Genomic DNA, 22,056 nt, shown 5'->3' with positions numbered 1-22,056 from the left:
ACTTGGAAGACTTGGAATATTTTCTAACAAAAAGTTGATTATTTTATCATTCCATAGTTTCAGGTTTTATCTTCGTTATTCATAACAGCATCTTATTCATAACATCTTATTTGCTTATGTGACACACCAATGTGTAGTTTCTGTTATGGGTGATGTTTTGGTTGTTTCAGTCTAAGTCTGAAATGAGAAGTTCTGGTTCCATTTCTTTGCCACTTCATTTTCACAGCTGAGGGAACTTATTTGTTCACACTTCCCCTCTTTATAATAGTACATTGATCAAGACTGTTACATTTTCTTTTATCTCTAGGGTACATGGATCAGCGAGGTCACAAGTCCACCATTAGACCCTAACAACCGTCACCTGAGCTCATGTCAATTATTCACCTAACAAGCCTATCCAGGCCAGGTGTGAAGTGAAACCAACTCAGGAGTGTGTGTCTAATGATTTACCCGATTTCCATAGGTCACATAATGAGCCTATTTGGACTAGGGCTGGAGTGAAGACTGATGAAGCTACTCAGATGAGTAGTGAAACGTTTCGACTTAAAAACTAAAAGTCTGTTTGCCATGACTCAACCTCTAGGTATAGACTGTGTGAACATCTCTGTATCTCTGTAGGTGCAGCTGCAAAAAGTGCAAAGGTTGTTGGTTGAAGTGAGATATACAGGGGTAAATTCCACTGTGCACTTTTCACACTTTGTGTTGTAGACATTTAAGATGGTTTTGCCTACACTCACTATCCCAAAATGACAATGAGAAAACATTATTTGATTACATTGTCTGTCTGTGCTGTAGTTAAGTTTGTAATCTTCAGATGTTGATGCATATCTCTATAAGGCACTTTCTACTAAGGTTTAACAGTATTGCCTAATACAGATAACACCTTCTGTTATTGAAGCTACTCTTACAAATAGGTTGGACAAAACAATAGATTTTCTTCTTTTTTTTCTTCTCCTTCTTCTTCTTTCTCTTTTGGCTGCTCCCTTAAGGGGTCGCCACATCGGATCATCCGTCTCCATGTTTCTCTGTTTTTTTGTATCTGCCTCTGTCACACCAACTTTGGGCAAATTGCATCTCCTGCATAAAAAGTAGTCAACCTATGTGCACCTTCCCCTACTCTTACATGTAACCCTGTGCTCTTCTTTCTTCTTAAAATATTTATCTACCCATCACCTTCTCAACACCTCTATTCCCTTCACCAACATGCCCACTGAAGTCAGCTCCAATCATCACTCTTTCTTCCTTTGGTACACCCTCAAGCATTTCATCTAACTCAAAACAAAACAATAAATAATAAAGTTAATAAAGATCACATTTTAAAAAATGTCCTTATGAAAATCTCAACAATATGATCTGTTATTTTCAGAGCCACAGTGTTTTCACTAGCTGAGTGGTCCTCATTCTGAGTAATGTGCCCTCCATCATTTCTTAATCTATCACTCATTCCTGCTACCCAAGAGGAGACAAACACTCACACTCACATTCACACCTATAAGCAATTTAGTCACCAACCAACCTAACCTGCATGTATTTGTACTGTGGGAAGGGAAAACCCACTCATACACGGGGACAACATGCAGATTCCATACAGAAAGGCCAGGAAGCTTTTTACTGTCTGGTCACAGTGTCACAGCACTGTGTGAACAAGAGGTGAAACAGAAAGTAAAACATTCACCTGAATATCTGTGGGGGAGTGTGGGAGGTGTCTGTGGTGTCTCAGGTTGACTTCATGGACTTATTCAGTGTTACTGCCACAAGTCTGAAAGATCAGGATTGACTAAGGGTGGATTTTTTAAGTTGTTTACAGTAACAACAAGCCTTTAGAGTTTTGACTGACACATTAATTACAGACTGAGTGTTTTCATAAAGATCTTCCTCAGCCGTTGGTTGTCACTGGGATGAAAAGCAGCAGGACATACCTTTGTATCATTACCCATGACAGATGTTGTTCTCCAGAGAGGACAGGACAAGTCAGGACAGGACACAATCTGATCCCATCTGAGGTTACATTAACTATTGGCAGCCCAGTGTGTTTCCATTAATCGACTCCTACACACCTGTAACTCCATCCTCCCCTGTGGCGCACCTATCTATCTTCTTATGTTCTTTGAGTTGATTGATGCAATCTGTGAACAGTTTCAGGTGCTTCTAAGCCAACATCAATAACAGCTATATCTGAAGGCTGCTCCTCCTCCAAAGCCCACAGCTTTAATTACAGCATATTTACTTGAATACCACTTTAAGATCCTTAAGGCATTTCAGCCCAGGTCACAGAGCTGTATGCAAATGCATAATAAACTATGGAAATACACTGAGTCAACATTAGCAGCATATCTTCCATGTCTATACTGTGTTGGTATAAAAGGTTAGCAGAGAGGTGTTCATGGAATGAACAGTAAATTATGACAGTGCGAACACTAACATCATTAAAACTAACAGGACTGATTCCAAGTCCTGATATGTTCACAAGAAAGTGGAAGTGAAAGTAAGAGCAGCTAACAGAAATCCCCTAAACTTCTGCTGCTCTTTACTTCCTCATTTCTCACAGTATCATATGTAAACCATCTCTGATTGGTCTGTAATCAGGTGCTTTGTCTGCCATCACGTCAGTTAGATTTGACTAGAACATAACAAATATCTATTGTCATAACATAACTTTTGAAAGTGCTTTGGGTCTAGGGCTTTAGTCTGATAAAGCAACATAACTGTTCAGTTCATTCCTTAACCACCTACATGTCACTTCATTGCACCATGTACACAAAGCAGAAGACTTCCTCTGTGTGATACTGAGTATTTTATTATTACAGAAATAATCTCTGTTGTTGGGTGAGTTCAGACATTTTACTGAGCGATATACAGCCTAGACAAATTTCAGTAAAACTCGTTTTTTCGATGGTACTTGAACTGCTCTGACTTGGGGTTAAATGGAGGCAGATGATTCGCTGTGGTGTTCCGTGAAAGGAACAAACGAATAATCTGCGCAGTTTGGCTGATGTTTGGCGGTAAGACATTTTCCATTCGTATGTTAAAAATGGTTTTCTTTTTTTTCCAGGTGCTGTCCTCCTGTTTCCAGATGTTATCCTCCCCATCTCACCTCATGGTGTTAGAGACATAGTATCTTCCTCACATGAAACCTGCCAACATCTTCAACTGGGAAGAAATCCTATGGCGGCTACATCTGTTTTGTTAAATTGTTTACTGCAAAAATAGGAAGCTTGTACTGTTAATAATGTTTACATCATGTTTCTCCTCTCTGACTTTGTGAACCTTTATATTGACTCATGTTTTATATTTTTGATCAATAGTCAAATGATGGGTGGTTGTATATTTCTGTTTAGGGGTTTCTGTTTCTTCGTTTGTTAATTAGTGTGAATGCTGATTCAGCATTGATATCACGGCCACACTTTTGCGTCTTCATACACCATTTTTGTCTTCTTTCAGGTAATGCTGTTCTCATTTTGATAGGACCTATGGTTTTTCCACCAGGTGGCCAAACCCACAGAGACTGACTGCTCAATCTCTCATTCACTCCCATTATAAAAGAGCTCTAGCATTTCTGATGAAAAACACAAATGAAGGCTGTTTCTAACTCGCCACCAATCCTTCATTTTTTTGGATCCACAAAAAGTGGATCAGTCTCTTTGTTGTAGCCTCCTGACACTGTTAGTGAAAGAATTATTTCGATAGGTCTTATAGTTTTTCTGTAGTTCTCCATTTTGTGAGGTGAGGTTTTCTCAGCTTCTCTATTGTGTGTGTGTAAAATGCTGTCACTGTCACTCCCCCTCCCATTCTGGGCTCAGGTCACCATAGCAACAACTCAAAGCAATAGCAAGACAACAGCTGTCTGTGGTTGGTAATTAGACTGACTGGCTGCCTAATGTACACTGCTGTTACACATGGGGACTATACTCACCACTGAGTGTAGGCACCACAGCATGCTGCACTTTCAAAATAAAAGCCTTTGTTTTAGATTCTTTCAAAATAAAAACCAATAAGTAATAAATTAGCTTGAAATGAACTTTGGCTATTGGCATACAGCTTTACACACTGACTTAGGATGTCTTTCACATCAGCCATGGTATGTTCTCCCAGGAGGCCATGTCTGACCTTTCACAATAAAAGACTACAGTTATTTGTAAGAAGTTATTACACCTTTGTAAAGTATCATAAATACTGAAAATAAAGTTAGGATTGTAATCTGTGATCATGTGAGTCTCCTGCAACACTGCCTCATTTCAAAATAAAAGTCTTTTTATAGCATTCTTTCAAAGTAAAAGTCCTGAAACAGCAACATAACCTTAAAATGGACTTTTGTAATTGCCATACATCTTCAGGCACCAACTAAGGCCATTTTAAATGTCAGCCATGGTGTCTTCTCCCAGCTGGCCATGTTCAGACTTTCGCAATAAAAGTCTACAGTTATTTATAGGGAGATATTATGGTTTTTGTAAAGTATAAGGAATATTCAATATAAAGTCCAGATTCTAACATAAGGTCCCACTAGTCTGCTGCAGCACTTTGTCCTTTCAAAATAAAAGCTGGTTTATACATTCTTTCAATATAAAAGCCCTGAAACAGCAACTTGACATTAAAATACACTTTTGTAATTGGCATACAGCTTTAGGCACCAACTGATGCCATTTTAAATGTCAGGCATTTTCTCTTCTTCAGGAGGACATAGATGGACTTCCACAATAAAAGTCTACAATTACTTATAGTAAGTAAATGCAGTGTTCCAAAGAATAACAGATATTCAAAATTAAAGTTCAGATCTTCACTCGAGGTGACATGAGTCTCCTGCAACAAGCTGCCTTTCAAAAATAAAAGCCTTTTTATTTCATGGTTTCAAAATATAAGGTAAGAAATTCTAATATTTGCTCTTTTCCAGCACATTTTACCTACCTTTCAGCCTTTTTACCTCTTCACATCTGTTTATTCTTTATTCATACTGCTTAATTTCTTCCCTTTTTTCAGTCTCTTCTTCTCTTGTTTTCCTTTAAATATTTCTGGCTTGACACAGCAATGTTGAATAATTTTTTAGCTAAACAAATTAAGCTTCCAACTCCAGTTTTAAATTTCAGCTTCCAGGATTCTTCAGCATTGTATTTCAGCCTTCAGCTTATTCAGCAATGCGTTTCAGCCATTTTCAGCACTGTTGGGCTACTTCATTCAGCTTTCAGCATTCACATGCATCTTCCGCAGGAAATGCAATTTTCTAGTTTACTTGTTTGTTTTTATGGTTAGTTCTACTCCTTACCAGTTGGTGGCGGTAATGTACCAACCGCGAAGTAGTTTCTTTTTTCAGAAGGTTTAAAGACAGTAAGGATAGTGTGGGCGATGTGTGAGGGCAGAAACGGTAAGACAGTGTATATGTTTGTTAAAAGACATGTTCCATCCGTGTACGTTTGTTACGTCACAGCCGAATCTTTAGCACAGGTCGGACCAGTGTATCGTTGTGGTCCCTCGTTGGTCCTGAATGTCCCCGTTTTCCAAAGGTCTCAGCAGACTGCGTCTTATCGCTTATTTCAGGCTGAAATACGGAGCGTTATTTCCGGAAACGCTGCTACTCCTTGTTTGTCTTCGTAAATATATTAGAAAACTGTTAAACACCAATGTAAATGTAAATGTAAATGTTAAGACTCAGCAGCAGCAGAGACGACTGTACTGTCATCACCGTAATTATTGATAGAGAAATCAAAAGTGAAAGCAAAAATTAGACAGGCCATTTCTCGATAATCCCTATTGTATTTTACTGTAACGGATGAAGGCACACACATGAACATCAGGCTACCCACATTTGTCAGGTTAGTTTGAGTGACAGGCCTTATACATTTCTTAATGTTCTGTAGGTGGGCATCTAGTCTGGTTAGCCAGAATAACTCTTATTCCTATTCTATACGAAGAACATTCTTTCGCTAGAGTGGGTCCAGTGTTGCCAACTCCTCAGTAAGGAAAGTCGCTATTGGCTGTCCTAAAAGTCGCTAGAAGTCGCTAAATGACGCCATCGCCTAATTTGCGTAAGTGTCATTTTGCTTGTCAATTTGTAATGGACACTGTGGGAGAAAGGAATAATGTTGTGGGAGAGCTAAAAAGTGAGTAAAAGACACTGTAAATATGTTTAGAACTGTAAATGTATTTTCAGTTGATCCTTTGTCAATTAGATTTTTTAATTTAGCCATTTAATAGACTATTTTTCAAAATAACCCAAATTACATATAATCAGTTTTGTCCTGTATTCTAAACCTCCTCCTTTATCTGGGCTTGGGACAAGCAAAGTGACCTAAAAGAGACACAGTGGCGGAGTTACTTGGTTTTTTTGTGTTTTTTATTTTTTTATTCTTAACTTTGTTTTAGCTCCACTTAGGACTGGAGCCTGGAGTATTTTTGACTGTATAGTTTTGACTGACATTGTGAGCTAGCTAGCTAGATCTTCACAGACACAGAGTAGACGAGGTGGTATAGGTGACTGAGAACGTCTGATGCAGCGAGTCAAATGTTGACAATGATTTATTTTACAGTGACAGTGTAGTAACAACATTTACATTTACTTGCCGCTCTGTAAACAAGGCGGGCTCGGAGGCGACTTTGCGCATGCGCGATTCATATGCCATTTGACAGCGGTGTGTGGGGGTCTCCTCCCCTCCTCTCTGCTCTAACTGCAGCTGCTGCGGGAGGCTACAGTGAGACTGACCGCATTTGAGTGCTTTGGGACGGGGAGGGGCTCACAAAAGCACCCGCTGCTTGTGTCGTGTATAGTGTAGTAGAACGATGTGCTGCCACATCGAAGTCTCCAAAAGTCGCTAACAAAATCAGAAAAAGTAGCTAGATTTGTCGCTAGTCGCTTTTGACAAAAAATAGTCGCCAAGGGGGGAAAGAAAGTCGCTAAATATAGCGACAAAGTCGCCAAGTTGGCAACAGTGAGTGGGTCAGGCTGGCCAGGCTAAAGGGCATCAATTGAGGGAGCTTAATTTTGAGCTGGGAAAGTAAGTTTTATTCTTTATCACTGCACCCTGCTTGTTTAGGCGGGACAGTTGTTGGAACAGAGAGTTGGAACAGAGAGAACAGGAAAGCTCACAGGTGAGAAGTAGAGCCCAACTGATATATCCTTTTGCTGATTTTATATGATTTATATGATATTTATTTATATGATATATCGGTATCGGCATGCCGCCGATATTCATATTTTTTAATGGGCATTTAAAATGTGTTTATGTATACTGTATTCTATATACAGTACCAGTCAAAAGTTTGGAGACACAAATTGAAGTGCCATTGCCTGTTCAAGTTTATCCAAACTTGTGACTCGTACTGTACTGTAATAGACACGTAAATAATATCGACCTATATATCAATATCAGATTTTTACTTCATAATATCAGTATCACCCCCCAAAAAACCCATATTGGTCAGGCTCTAGTGAGAAGTGAAATAAATTTAGAATTTAAAAAAAAAAACCTCATACTGTTTCTGTTTAGTTTGTGAAACAGGTGTTTTGAAGGAAGAGAGAATTTTATTGGCATGCATGTGGCTGTGGTTGGGGAGGTCAGAGGGATGATGCCTGCTCAATTCACCACTTACCTAAAAAAAAAAGATGTCAATCTATAAACTTTTGTTTCATATATATCATTAGCAGTTTTTCTGATGTAAAGTCAATTTGAGAACTGTTCAAACAAACGAGGCTTAATGTCACAGTTTAATTCAATTCAATTCAATTGGGAAGGGGAGCTCAGTGCACCGATGGTCCTCGGGCAGTCTAGGCCTATAGCAGCATAACTAAGGGATGGTTCAGGGTTGCCTGAAGCCAGCCCTAACTATACTCTTTGTCAAAGAGGAAGGTTTTAAGTCTAGCCTTAAAAGTACAGAGAGTGTCTTCCTCCTGAACCCACTCTGGGAGCTGGTTCAACAGTAGAGGAGCTTGATAGCTAAATGCTCTGCCTCCCAGTCTGCTTTTGGAAACTCTGGGAACCACAAGTAGACCTGCACTCTGAGAGCGAAGTGGTCTATTGGGATAATATGGTACTATGAGGCATTTTATGGAGATACTGGGACATCCAGATAGTAATGAGTTGCAGTAATCTTGCCTTGAGGTAACAAATGCATGGACTAGTTTTTCTGAATCATTTTGAGACAGGATGTTCCTAATTTTGGCAATGTTGTGCAGGAGAAAAAAGGCAGTTCTAGAGATTTGTTTTATTTGTGAGTTTAAGGACATGTCCTGGTCAAAAATAACTCCAAGGTTTTTTACAGTAGTGCTGGATGCCAGGGCTATTTCCATCTAAAGTAGCTATAATTTTAGAAAAGTTATTTCTGAGTTTTTTACACCCAAATACAATGACTTCTGCACTCGCTTAATTTTAAAGTAGAAAGTTACTGGTCATCCAGGCCTTTATGTCAGTTAGACAGGCTTGAAGTCTGGTTAACTGGTTTGTGTTAACAGGTTTAATAGATAGATACAACTGAGTGTCATCTGCATAGCAGTGATAATTAATAGAGTGCTTTCTAATGACATAGCCTAAAGGAAGCATGTACAGGGGGAACAGAATCGGTCCTAGCACAGAGCCTTGTGGAACTCCATAACTAACTTTTGTTCGTGTGGAAGGTTCATCATGGACATGAATGAACTGGAATCTGTCCGATAAATAGGATTGGAACCATTTTAACGCTGTTCCTCTGATACCAGTCACATGCTCCAGTCTCTGTAATAAGATGTTGTGGTCAATAGTGTCGAATGCAGCACTAAGGTCTAGGAGGACAAGTATAGAAAGTCCAATATCTGAGACTAAGAGAAGATCGTTGGTGACTTTTAACAGTGCTGTTTCTGTACTATAATGTGCTCTAAATCCTGATTGAAAATCTTCCTGTGTAAGTGGTCTGCTAGCTGCTTAGCAACAGCTTTTTCTAGGATTTTAGAAATAAATGGTAGGTTGGATATTGGTCTATAATTAGCCAAGACTCCTGGATCAAGACTAGGCTTTTTGAGTAAGGGTTTGCAGTCTACTTGCAGTCTTAAAGGCCTGTGGTACATAGCCTGATACTAGAGATAAATTTACCAAGTCTAATAAAGATGAGTTCATTAATGGCAGTGTGTCTTTAAGCAGTCTAGTCGGGATGGGGTCTAAGAGACACGATGATTTCGATGAAGCAACTACTGATGTAAATTCAGAGAGATCTATGGGACAGAAGCAGTCTAAACATAACTGAGGTCTTACAGATGATTCAAGAGCTACTGTAGTAGAAGATTCATTTATTGCAACTATAGGAAGCATTGGTGTGTTTGCATTTTGCTTGGACGTGGTGCTGTGTCAAACACTAGAGTAATTTGTGAGAGCTTGTCACCAAAAGGTTTTTGGTTAGAGAAGTACAAAGTATTTGTGCATGTATTGTATGTCTTCATCACAGCTGTATTTTACATTACTGACAAAATCTATCCTTCTATTGAGATATTTTTGTTGTGTTGTTGTGGGAACCCCCTTTAGTGAAGTGAAGGGATGAGACCCCAAGTAGAGTGTGCTTACAGTCCCTGTGGTGGCTTGAACCCCTTTGAATTATTAACTAAAGCAATGGCACTCACAATCAAGTGAGAGAGCGGTGTCCCACCGTCTTGCCCTAAAAGCAAATATGACTGCATGAGAAGGCCTCTAAATAAACTTTTAATTGTGCAAAAAGACTTTTCTTTATCCACTATATTCTGTAAAAAATTTAAAATGATAGCCGCAGAACACTGAAAGGGAACCTCCTTCTGATCAGAGCACCATAGCTCAAAAATTGACCATTTACTCTAATAAAGGGACCTTGTTGTGGAGGCCCTAGCATTCTAGATATTCTCAATAACACTCTGAGCAAGGCCTACTGTCCTCAAGTTGAACCACTCACAGGTCAGGCCCAAAGATTCAGTCTCTCAGGGTGTGGGTGAAAAATCTCTACCTGTACATGAGAGAACGGGTTCCTTGTAAAGGAGCTAAGTTATCTTTGCCAGCCAATTTTTAGATGGCCAGCGGGGTGCTATAAGAATCATCACCAGGTCCTCTTTCTGCACCCTGGCTAGGGTTGGGTGACATGCCTAAAGATGAACATGAGGCCACTGATGTGCCATTGCAGCAACACACAGTGGTGTATCCTGGTCATGAAGAGAGTAAAACAGTGGGCACTGCGTGTTCTCCCTCGTTGCAAAGAGGCCCACAACCGGCCTGCCATAATGTTCTCATGCCAGGCTCACCATGTGGGAATGGAGCCTCTATTCTGCATAAAGTGGATTCCCACTTCAGTGTGCAACTGAACAAATCTCAGCCCCCTATGTCTATTGATCTAAGCCACTACTGTGGTGTTGTCTGTTCGCACTAATAGTGTGTTTTCAGAAACGGCAGAAAGTGTTTCAGTACTAAATGGACTGCTAAAAGTCCTAGACAATTTATATGAAAAACCACAAAAGAGGGTTCTAGGTACCATTTACTCCACCCACAGCTGAAGAACACCAGATTTCCCCTGTAAAATAGTGTTTAGCAGTCTCTGAGTTCCTGCACTCCTCCCCCCATCAGCCTCACCCAGGCCTGATTAGTGCCACATGTGTTCGCAATCAAGAAATCACTTAAATAGGACCTGCCTGACACAGTGAAGTAGACCAAAAGATCCTCAAAAGCTAGACATTGTGCCGAGATCCAAAGAAATTCAAAAACAAATGAAAAAGAAAGTAATTGAGATCTATCAGTCTGGAAATGGTTATAAAGCCATTTCTAAATCTTTGGGACTGCAGCAAACCACAGTGAGAGCCATTATCTACAAATGGAGAAAACATGGAACAGTGGAGAATCTTCCCAGGAGTGGCCAGCCGACTAAAATTACCCCAAGAGCGCAGCGACGACTAATCCAAGAGGTCACCAAAGACCCCACAACAACATCCAAAGAACTGCAGGCCTCACTTGCCTACTTAAGGTCACTGTTTATGACTCCACCATAAGAAAAAGACTGGGCAAAAATGGTCTGCATGTCAGAGTTCCAAGACGAAAACCGCTGCTGAGCAAAAAGAACATAAAGGCTCGTTTCAGTTTTGCCAGAAAACATCTTGATGATCCCCAAGACTTTTGGGAAAATACTCTGCGGAGTGACAAGACAAGAGTTGAACTTTTTGGAAGGTGTGTCCCCCATTATGTCTGGCATAAAAGTAACACCACATTTCAGAAAAAGAACATCATACCAACAGTAAAATGTGGTGGTATTGTGATTGTCTGGGGTGGTTTTAGTGCTTCAGGACCTGGAAGACTTGCTGTGATAAATAGAACCATCAATTCTGCTGTCTACCAAAAAATCCTGAAGGAGAATGTCTGGCCATCTGTTCATCACCTCAAGCTGAAGCGAACTTAGGTTCTGCAGCAGGACAATGATCCAAAACACACCAGCAAGTCCACCTCTGGACGGCTGAAGAAAAACAAAATGACCTTGGAGTGGCCTAGTCAAAGTCCTGACCTGAATCCCATTGGAATGCTGTGGCATGACCTTAAAAAGGCGGTTCATGAAAACCCTCCAATGTGGCTGAATTACAACAATTCTGCAAAGATGAGTGGGCCAAAATTCCTCCACAGCACTGACTTAATTGCAGTTGTTGTTGCTAAGGGTGGCCCAACCAGTTATTAGGTTTAAGGGGCAAATGCTTTTTGTGTTATCTTTGACTAATATTTAAATTTGTTTGACGATCTGAAACATTAAAGTGTGACAAACATGCAAAAAAATTAAAAATCAGGAACGGGGCCAACACTTTTACACACCACTGTATTTTGAAGCCCAGATCCAACAGGTGTTCAGTACTCTCAAATACTTTTGGGCTTAGGGAGATACCAAAGGCTAGGACTAGAAATTTGATTTGAAATATCTTGATTTGAAACCGCCCTGACAGGATGAGCGAGTGACAAATGTCCACCAAAATTTTCTTGTGTTGCCTCCCGTGGCAGCACGTGACTTATAGCAGCGCTTTCAGACTGGTGAGTTAGGTCTGTTGTTTCACCTTTTTCATCAGTTTTGTAGGCAAAAAAACGCCATATTTCACTTGTACCTCTTTCTTTATTTATTAATTTTGGACCTGTAGAGTGTTTTCACATTTGCCAGTTTCGCGTCAGTTCGGATAACTCTGCCGCGTAAACTTAAACTTAACTTATTAGTCCCACAATGGGGAAATTCCATTACCACCCAAGTGCACACACACACAGTAGTGAACAGTAGTGAACACACAAACACACTGTGCACACACACCCAGAGCAGTGGGCAGCCAATGCTGCGGTGCCCGGGGAGCAGTTGGGGGTCCGGTGCCTTGCTCAAGGGTCTCACCTTAGTCGTGGCATTGAGGCCATTAGGCCACGACTGGAACCTTGGAACAGCAATGAATGAAATACCAAACTGAGCAAAATTATGATATTGTACCTTTTGAAATATAATATATACTAGTATTTTTCCAGGACCGGTATAGCGCACATCCCTTGTGCGTGGTGACAAGCTAGTGTGACAAAGCGCCCAGTTTGCATCCATGTCAATGGGCAGTTAAGCTAGGTCTGGGAAAGACAGTTGGCTCAAGAGATGTGTGTTAAGGAACTTCTCTTCATAGGGAGAAGAGGTTTTTGAATGACTGGCAGCTCAGCCTTCCCTTTTAACACTCTGGGGTCTAAGGGTGTTTTGGGGCCCTGGGCAAGTTTTGATATACCCTGACATTTGTGCTTTTTTGCTTTTAAACATATTAATGGCTAAAGTCTGATAACACTGTAATCAGCACAAACTGGGCTACAATAATATTTGAGCAGCAGGTTTATCCATGATTGTGTTTTTGAGAAAGTAGCGTGGTTAGTAAAAAACTAAAATTTTTAAGTCACTGAAATAAGGCCATAAAACATATACAGAACATTGGTTCACAAGACTTTGAGAACTGGATCTTGTAGCCTAGAGTATTTCCATATGAACAGTGTGCTCAGTGCAAAGTAGGATCACATTACCTATAATGAGGTGAGACAGGGGAAACTGTAACGTTCCTTACTTTCATACAGATTATTTGTTTTCTACTTGAATTATTTCATTTATAAGAAGACATTTCACGCTTTTTATTCATATATTTCTCATTTTTATGAGGGAAGGTTTTGCTGAGATTCAGGTAGTTTTATTTACATATCTGTGAAGAGAGGTGACAAAGAAAGAAGACAGAGCGCACTGTCTGCTTTCTTTATTTTACAAAAGCACAGCATTTTGTTATTATGAGTGTATACAAATAAAAGTAGACCGTTTACAGATTTAAATGATATATTGTTCTTATCTGTATGATCAAAACTGACGGAGTAATTTAAGTTCTTTTCAGTGTTATCAGGATGCCACAAAACGCACTGGCGTGTTCATCGAGGGTCAAAGAGTGGAGGGTCCCTGTCCTCCTTTACACTGATGCACTTAGCCCCAGTAATGCAATAGGAGATTCTGATGAGACACTGAAGACATTCCCAATGTGAGACATGAAACGAATGCTATAGAAGAGAACTAGAGAACTTTTTTTTTTTTTTTTTTATTGAGGTAAGTGGTGATTTGAGCAGGCATCGTCACCTACAACCTCTCTGGCCTTCTCAACCTGATATAACAACTGCATGCAAATAGCAAGACATTTTAACATCAAATAGGTAGACAGGATTTGCATTTCAGATATTTGCAATGTATTTATGACTAGTCAAAACTGTAGTTTAAGATATCTGCCATGACGTGTTGCCCATATTAGCCTCAAGTTAAGGCAAACAGTGACACGGTGCTTTATTACTCTCAAGTACTCATGATTTTATTGTTGATGCTAACATGAAGAACAACTGTTATGCCAAGTATTTCTAAGATATCGTCCGACCATATCAGTACAGAATCTCCTGATAAATTCATGAATACCAGTCTGTCATTACCCACTTATTCAGCACGTACCTAGTGTGTAGCATTAAAGCTGTGAGAGCCAAGAGGAGCAGCTAATAAGGCATAGTAATCAACACTGAAGTAGTAGCAGTCAATCACATAATTGGCATATGACATTGAAAAAACATTTTGAAATAAAAACTGCTGCAAATAAAAAGTTGCAATATTGTTATTGTGAAAACAAGCATAATGAAATATTTCATAATAATGAGCACATTTTTAAAACAAAGCAATTTCATGATAATGAGCTGAGTTTTAAAGATCTGGTTCTAGTTCTGCCACTGCTAGTCATTTTACAATTCAGAGTCAGAATCTAAATGTCAGAGTCAACCAGCAAGAAATCATGTTGTTAAAGGTTCCTCGTTCTCTAGTGATCATGTGACTTACAGGGCCTTGCAGCTTGATGGGATTTATTTTTGTTTCCAGATGTTTTCCTCTTATTTACAGATGTAATTTACAGATGATCTCACCTCAGATGTTAAAGACGTGGTATCCTCCTTGTGTAACCTGCCAACCTGTTGTTTAATATGTCTTCGAGAAGAAACCCTGTGGCAGCTGCATGTGTTTTGGTAAAATGTTTAATGCAGAAGATAAAGGAAGCTTGTATGAATAATATAAACATCATGTTTATCCTACTCTCTGACATTACTGACTTTGAACCTTTTTACTGACTCATATAATGTGTTTTTAAGCACTTAAAGTAGATAAATATTTTTGCTGACGCTATCATGTTTTAACTTAGTTGTTGATATGTAAGATTTCATTTGAGTCACATCAGTAGTATGTTAAATTCCATTGTATGTCAAAACATAAAAAAATCTCAAATACCTCACTTCCTGTTGGGCATGGCAATGTATATGCAAGTTTGGTGTGTATAGCTGAAGTTATGTGCCAACCACAATACCATCATATCAAAATGAATAGTCGTCCGGTTAAAAAGCCTTTCTTTCTGTTACCAGATGGAGGCACTATGTCAGTCTGCATATACGTATATCATCATAGTCATTCTCAGTAACCAGTGAAGTTTGATGCTTTTCAAACAATTTCTTTTTCACAATTTTTTCACAATGCTTCACCCACCTTTACTCAGACAAAACCTTATTCTTCACAGATACTGTTGATGAAAGTCTTCAGTGGACACACCCTCACATGTCAACGAGCAGAGTATCAGATAGGGAATGAATGCTGTCCTATGTGCCCCCCAGGTATGAGCCAACTGAATGGGAATGTTTTTGTTTATGTTAGTAATAATCACAGCTGACCATGTGTGCTGACTACTAGAGTCTGGGAGGTGTATGTGGAATGTATCAGAATGTATCACCTGCACATCTTGAATTTTAACATATCATCTGCATTGTTTTATTTTAGTTCCATCAGGTGTTAGTAATGAATGCCTAGCTTGTACCATGCATGTTACACTTCTTCATCCAACAGAAACATGATATTGTATGAAGTTAAATAATGTTATTTTTGTTGTGTTTTTTTGCTTGTTTTTTGTCAACAGGAAATCGAGTTAAAACAGATTGTACAGAGTTCAGAAGTACGTCCTGCCTCCCTTGCACTGAGGGAACCTTTATGAATCAGCCCACTGGACTCAAACAATGTTTTTCCTGTGCAAACTGTGGTAAAGGTAAAAATTTTGTTTGAACATGTTAAAGTCAGATTTGTCTTTGTCATGGCAAAAATGCAGACAAGTTAACTGCACAAAGAATGCAGAAACAAAGACCTCTACAATACTGCCAGACCAATGAAGATATTTGAAGAAATGCATCAGGAAGTCACCAGATACTCCACGTGATGAAGTATAAGCTGTTAATGTCAGCTGACACTTTGTGTTTCTAAACCACAATGAGCCTGTTATCAGTGGGAGCTGCAGGGATGAGAGAGCTGCAGGGATGAGAGAGCTGACAGTCACTGGTCCTCCAGTCTTATTTTCTCTACCACAGTGAAATAATTTCCACTGGGCTGTACACACACACACACACACACACCAGACAACCTAGTTCTGTAGTGTATGTCAACAAATTCGTAAGTTGCAGAATCGCATTTCTTAAAAACAAAAAACAACATAAAACTAAAGGGCACATGTAATTTTACTAGTTCATCAAATAACAAAAGGTTTGTTGCTCTCCGGTACATTCAACAGTGATCAGTTCATATGTAACCCTGTATCTGTGTTGACAGATTCTGGTCTGAAGAGAAAGAGATCATGTACATTTATATCAGATACAGTTTGTGAACCACTGGAGGGATTCTACTGTATTGACTCTACAGGGGACGGATGTGAGGCAGCACAGAAACACAAACATTGTCAACCAGGACAATACATCAGCCAGAAAGGTTGGTTTTCCATAATATCTTTAATATTAGAGGTAATGTTTAATTTTAAAATGAGAACATCAAATTTCATTAATCTCAGCTGATTAACAATTCGTGCCTTTTGTGTCCATCATTTCTGTGGATTTTTGAAACTACAGTTTTGAAACAATACATATTCTGTGCATGAATATTTGCATGAAGTGATTGAAATTAGTAACATCTGGACAATTATTGTTCTCTTCCAAATAACAGTTGGTTTATTTATGAAGCTGGTGTGATTTCTCCTTTATAGTGAATCAGAATCCCATCATGCTTTGTACTTATAAGAGAATGATGCCATATAATATTTTAAAGCCTTTGAAATGTATGTGTACTGAACTAGGTTAAACATATTTGTATGTGTTTTCAGGAACAGCTTACACAGACTCTGTGTGCTCTGACTGCAGTGAGGGAACATTTTCAAATGGGACATTTGAATCTTGTCGACCACACACACAGTAAATGAAGCATCAGACATGAACACACCTGGTTCTTACAACAGCAGTGAATTCATGACGTCCTCCACATGTTGATGTTACAAATGTCCCTCTGACTTTTCAGATGTGACTCAATGAATCTTCAGCTGATTAAAGCAGGAACAGCTTCAACTGATGCTGAATGTGGAGAACACAGTTCAAATCAGATGATTCTAATCTGGGTTTTAGTGTCTTTTTTATTAATTTGCCTATTTATGGTTGGGTTTGTGGTTTACTTAGTCAGAAGGAAGAAACTACATTTGACATGTCTAACAGGTAAGATTTCAAAATATTATTATGGTTTTGATGAATGATGATACATTCAGCCAAGTTGATGATCAAGATGTTTTTCATTGGATTTGTTTATAACAGGGTTATTACGAACAGGAGTGGCAGCTGTTCCCAGAGACGTATGTTTGTTACTCTCTTTTTGAAATTGTAATGTGCACTGTAGAACATAATTGGTTTATCTAAATAATTGAAATATTAACAAATTGTGTATTTTGCCACAAAGGATCCCACAAATGGAGGAGAATTAACACAAAAATAACTGGACAGCAGCAGGTAAAAGGAAGCTGTGTATTCTTCATTAAAGTGTATTTTGACAGAAGATCTACACTAGGTAATGTCTTTACAAATGGTAAAAGAGATTTTTGCTTTACATTATTATGTTTCTCTCTTTAGAATGAGACTACACACACGTATACATAGATACAGGCTTTGTTCACTGCAGAGTAAATGTGATCTAGAATCCATTAATGAGCCAGTTGGATGCTGGCACAGTGTCTTTGCAGTGAACAAAAATAACAACAAACAAGCTGAACTTCCATCTCTATTCCAAACGGAACCTGCCATTTACAGAGCTGCTGATCAACAGTCTGGATCTCTAATACAGATAATAGCCAACCTGTGAAATACCTGTCTAATGCTACATCAAGGTTCTGCTGAAGACCTGGTGGTCATTGCTGGACTAATAACCCTAACCCTAATCCCAACTAAACCTAACACCCTCTTAGACAAACTAAACAAAAGAACAACAAAACAACACTAAACAACAAAAGAGCTTGATTTCTCAACAGTGAAAACGAGCTAAATCAAATTGAATAATACAACATGAAAGGTTGAATTTCAAACCCATACTGCTGTTCTTACGGTGGCCGACAAGGGCAAACGCGCTGCAAAAGAGAAACGCGCTGCAAAAGAGAGAACACAACGGAAGTGCGCCAGGCCGATAGGGGGACCCCGAACTCAGGGGTGCTATGAACAAAGAACTTTTACAGAGGCAAGAGAGACACATGTAGTCGGTAGGGTGAGCTAGAGGGAGATGGGTCAGGGAGGAGAGAAGTGTGTGTGGAGGGAAGAGAGGGAGGGTGAGAGAGAGCTGTTCGGTGAGGGGAGTTAGCGTGGCTACGGCTGAAACAGAAGCCTGTTACCTGTTCTGACTAAAAAATTAATAAAGCAAAGTGACAAAAGAATGTCTGCTGGCTGTGAATTTAGCGGGCGTTACAGTACGTTTTACATTTATTTTTTAAACACTTGGCCGTCATGTTTTACAGTATTATAAAAGTTGTGTTGTAAAAGATGACGGCCATGTGTTAAGTAATAAATGGAAAACGCACCTTCAGGTGCCCCCCCCCCCACGTCTCCCAACGTTGTATGACACTTTTGATCAAGTAAACAAATGTAACAGAACATTGTTAGCACATATTAGAACATGAGAACAATCATCAGAGGTCGCTCATTCTGTTGCAATTCAACACTATAACCTGCGTCTTTACGCAGCCTCTAAAATGAGACGTGGCTTATATCATTACATGTGTCTCTCTCGCCTCTGTAAAAGTTCTTTGTTCATAACACCCCTGAGTTCAGGGTCCCCCTATCGGCCTGGCGCACTTCCGTTGTGTACTCTCTTTTGCAGCACGTTTCTCTTTTGCAGCGCGTTTCTCTTTTGCAGCGCGTTTGCCCTTGTCGGCCACCGTATGTTCTGGCCAACCTTATTCTTCTGGCTGACTTCCTTATGTAAATCACTTTTAAATTTATGATTTGATTTTTGTCGTTCGTAGGTACATATGTTGTAAGTAATACTCAGAAGCACAGTGATGTCATTACTTTTTCAACCATCATTTTGTATGTTTAATTGATGAATAAAAACGTGAACAATCATGGCGATATTGTGTTTTTTGATTTGTGTGACTTTGCAGTGGACCAGATCTAATTTTATGGCAAATGTTTGCAGAAAACCAGATAATTGCAGTGTCATTAATTGCAGCTATAAATTAAAGTCTCCCCATGTTATCTCTAAACAGTGATAGTTATGAATACATGTGCAATGTGCATATTTGATTGTAACTTATTCACCACATGCTCCTACAGTGTGTTTTAATAAAGCCATTATGAAAACCAGGCTGATCTATGAAAACTGAAGTGGAGGAGCTGAAGGGAACAAACAGCTGAGGTTCAGAGCAGTAAACAGGAAAGTCCTGGCCCAGCTCCAAGTTTAATGAACACTCCCTGTCCAAACAATGAAAGTGAAACCAAAGCTCAGCTAGTTCTGCTGCTGCTGGTCATTTGTTGACAATTCAAAGAGTCAGAATCTAAATGTCAGAGTCCTCCAGCAGAAATCAGGTGTTAAAGGTTCCTCTTTCTCCAGTGATCATGTGACCAATGGGGCCTTACAGTTTAACATGATTTTGTTGTTTCTGTTTACAGGTGCTGTCCTCCTGTTTGCAGACAGTATCTTCCAGTTTCCAGATGTTTCCTCCTATTTCCAGATGTTTTCTTCCTACTAATGTCACCTCAGATGTTAGAGACATGGTATCCTCCTCACATGTAACCTGTCAACATGTTGTTCAATATGTCTTTAAGAAGAAATCATGTGGCAGCTGCATCTGCTTTGGTAAATTGTTTAATGGAGATAATTAGAGGAAGCTTGTATTAATAATGTAAACATGTTTCTCCTTCTCTCTGACTTTGTGAACATTCTTACTGACTCATGTTTTACATTTTTGATCATTAGTCAATAACACTCTTATTAGTGATGGGTTGATGAAGCCTTATGAAGCTTTGGGGCTTTACCCAACAACATCTAGTGACTTCTTAAACTTACAGCAATAAGTCAGTGTTAAAGTGACTTAACAGTGACTTTAGTCCAAGTCCCCTCTCTGATATAATGTGTTTAGAAGCACTTCATTGAAATAGATGTTACTGTGCAATAGGAAAAAGATCCAATATTTTTGCTGACCCTGAATATCACTGGTTCCTGTAGACCCATGTTTTAGTGGTTGATGTGTGAGATTTTATTTGAGTCACAGTGTGATAGGATGATAGAATGAACTCATATTATAGTTACATTTATCAGACCATGCTGTTACATTTAGAACATTATTCATTCGTACCAGATGGAAATGTTTGTATGAGTATTTCCACAGAGCTTCTTGACCATCTACCCTATAGAATATTGATGTCAAGAAGGCTTCATGGAGAGAAATGCTTTCATGTATATTCTCTCTCTTCACAGATACTGTTGATGAAATTCTTCAGTGGACATACCCTGACATGTCAACAAGCAGAGTATCAGATAGATAATGAATGCTGTCCTATGTGCCCCCCAGGTAAGTTCCAAGTGAACATTAAAGGGACATTTCGATTTAGTAGAAGGTTTGTGGCCAGATTTAGTTTGTGTGCAACAGTTTTCATTGAACCTGCATCCACTACCACAAAACCTCCTGGACCTACTCTGAAATACTTTATTGAAAATAGAGCTTCATTCAGGACAGCTCTGACAGCTGAGACCATGCAGCTCAAAATATGAAATTTGGGAAACTTTATGTTAGATAATTTTCAACAATTAATCAATTACAAAGAAAATGCAGTTAGAAATCTCCTTTAATGATTATGAGTACTTAGTTTTGATTCACACAGAAAGGAAGACAGAACAAAACCTCTACTTACAGTAATGTAAAGTTTATACATGAGAGAGATGTGAGAAAAACTGTGTTTTGCATATTTGACCTTAAAGACGTCAATATCTTTGTACAGTTTCTGTAAAAGAATATTGTTAAAATCCTCCTAGAGATACATGTCATCTAAATTCATGAATGAGACAGTGCTCCTTTTATTTTTCGATCAATTTATTTCAAAACACCCAACAGTATTTCAGCACCTGTTAACAGATTGTTTTGCGTACAGGGCTGAAAATGACATTAAATGTAGTGCTAACAATAGTGTGGTGTTGATCTCTTGAGCCAAAGAGGATCAGACACTGAATTTCAAATCGGTAATAAGTAATGATCTAAATATTTGTAATAAATGAAAATATCTTCTATCTATTTTATTACTGATAATGCACATTCGTGGACATATTTTAAGAAAGCCGGCATGAGAAGACTTCAGGTAGCATATAATGACACTGTGAGAATATTGCTTAACAAGCCTAAATAATGTAGTGCTAGTGAGTGATTTGTGACCTTATGAGTAAATATTTTAAGTGATAAGAAAACTCATGTATACATTTATTTACTGTCTGGATGAATCTGAAAATGAGATCATTTAGCCTTTGGCTAGCATTAGATGTAGTTCTTGTCATCATCAGTCCTTGTTTTGGACATACTGGTATAGATGCCTGTGCAATATTTAGATATCTTTTTTATGTACTTATACTCTTTTTATGCATGTGTGCATTTCATTGTTTAAATGTTTTTATTATTCTGGACTGCAACTTGCAATATCATCATTCATTCATTCATACTTCAGAAAAGAGCCAAAACGTAGCTATGACACTAAAAACTACACTTAATGTAGTTTTCTCAGAGACAGTCTGAGCAGCCAGTCAAGTTAATTTAGAAAATATGTAGTTTTCACAATGTCTTGTCTGAACACGTCTAACAGCAAAAGTGTTTAAAGATGTTTCTAATGGCCACAGTCAAACTAAGATTGTAAAGCCACTTGTCATAGGAAGATGTCAGGAAAATATGATGCAGTATTTCTGACAGTCTCATTCAAATTGTGGTACACCAGTTCTTAAAATATAGTGGTTTTGTTTGAATGAAAATAAAAGTTTTGCAGAGGTATGAAAAGCATTGGCAGAGTCAGCAGGAAATTTTATCACGAATGAGCCACAACACTGTGGCCCATATTTTTTTGTTTCAAAATTATATTATTTTCAACAGTATCATTGCTCTAAAATCTGTATTTAAGTCTTAAATGTTTGCTATTCAGGTACAATTTAGACAAGAACAGGGACAGTTGTAATGAGAAAAGAAATGTCAACTGAACAGCAGATAAACAATGAACACAGTCAACTACATTACTA

At 38.8% G+C, this 22,056-nt stretch overlaps 1 protein-coding gene across 1 annotated transcript in view; it reads left to right on the top strand.

The window, feature by feature from the left end:
- Positions 1-14,411: 14,411 nt before the first annotated feature.
- Positions 14,412-22,056, top strand: part of LOC113145332 (tumor necrosis factor receptor superfamily member 14-like) — a 33,252-nt gene continuing 25,607 nt past the window's right edge. Inside the window, exons 1-5 of the mRNA XM_026331921.1 lie at positions 14,412-14,480; positions 15,023-15,116; positions 15,416-15,541; positions 16,096-16,251; positions 16,640-16,727. Coding sequence (XP_026187706.1) covers positions 14,439-14,480; positions 15,023-15,116; positions 15,416-15,541; positions 16,096-16,251; positions 16,640-16,727 — 506 coding nt within the window. The 5' untranslated portion in view covers positions 14,412-14,438. The remainder of the gene's footprint in view (positions 14,481-15,022; positions 15,117-15,415; positions 15,542-16,095; positions 16,252-16,639; positions 16,728-22,056) is intronic.

This window comes from Mastacembelus armatus, chromosome 7 (genome assembly GCF_900324485.2).
Source record: "Mastacembelus armatus chromosome 7, fMasArm1.2, whole genome shotgun sequence".
NCBI classification, from domain to species: domain Eukaryota; kingdom Metazoa; phylum Chordata; class Actinopteri; order Synbranchiformes; family Mastacembelidae; genus Mastacembelus; species Mastacembelus armatus.
This window is presented reverse-complemented; position numbering and strand designations above follow the sequence as displayed.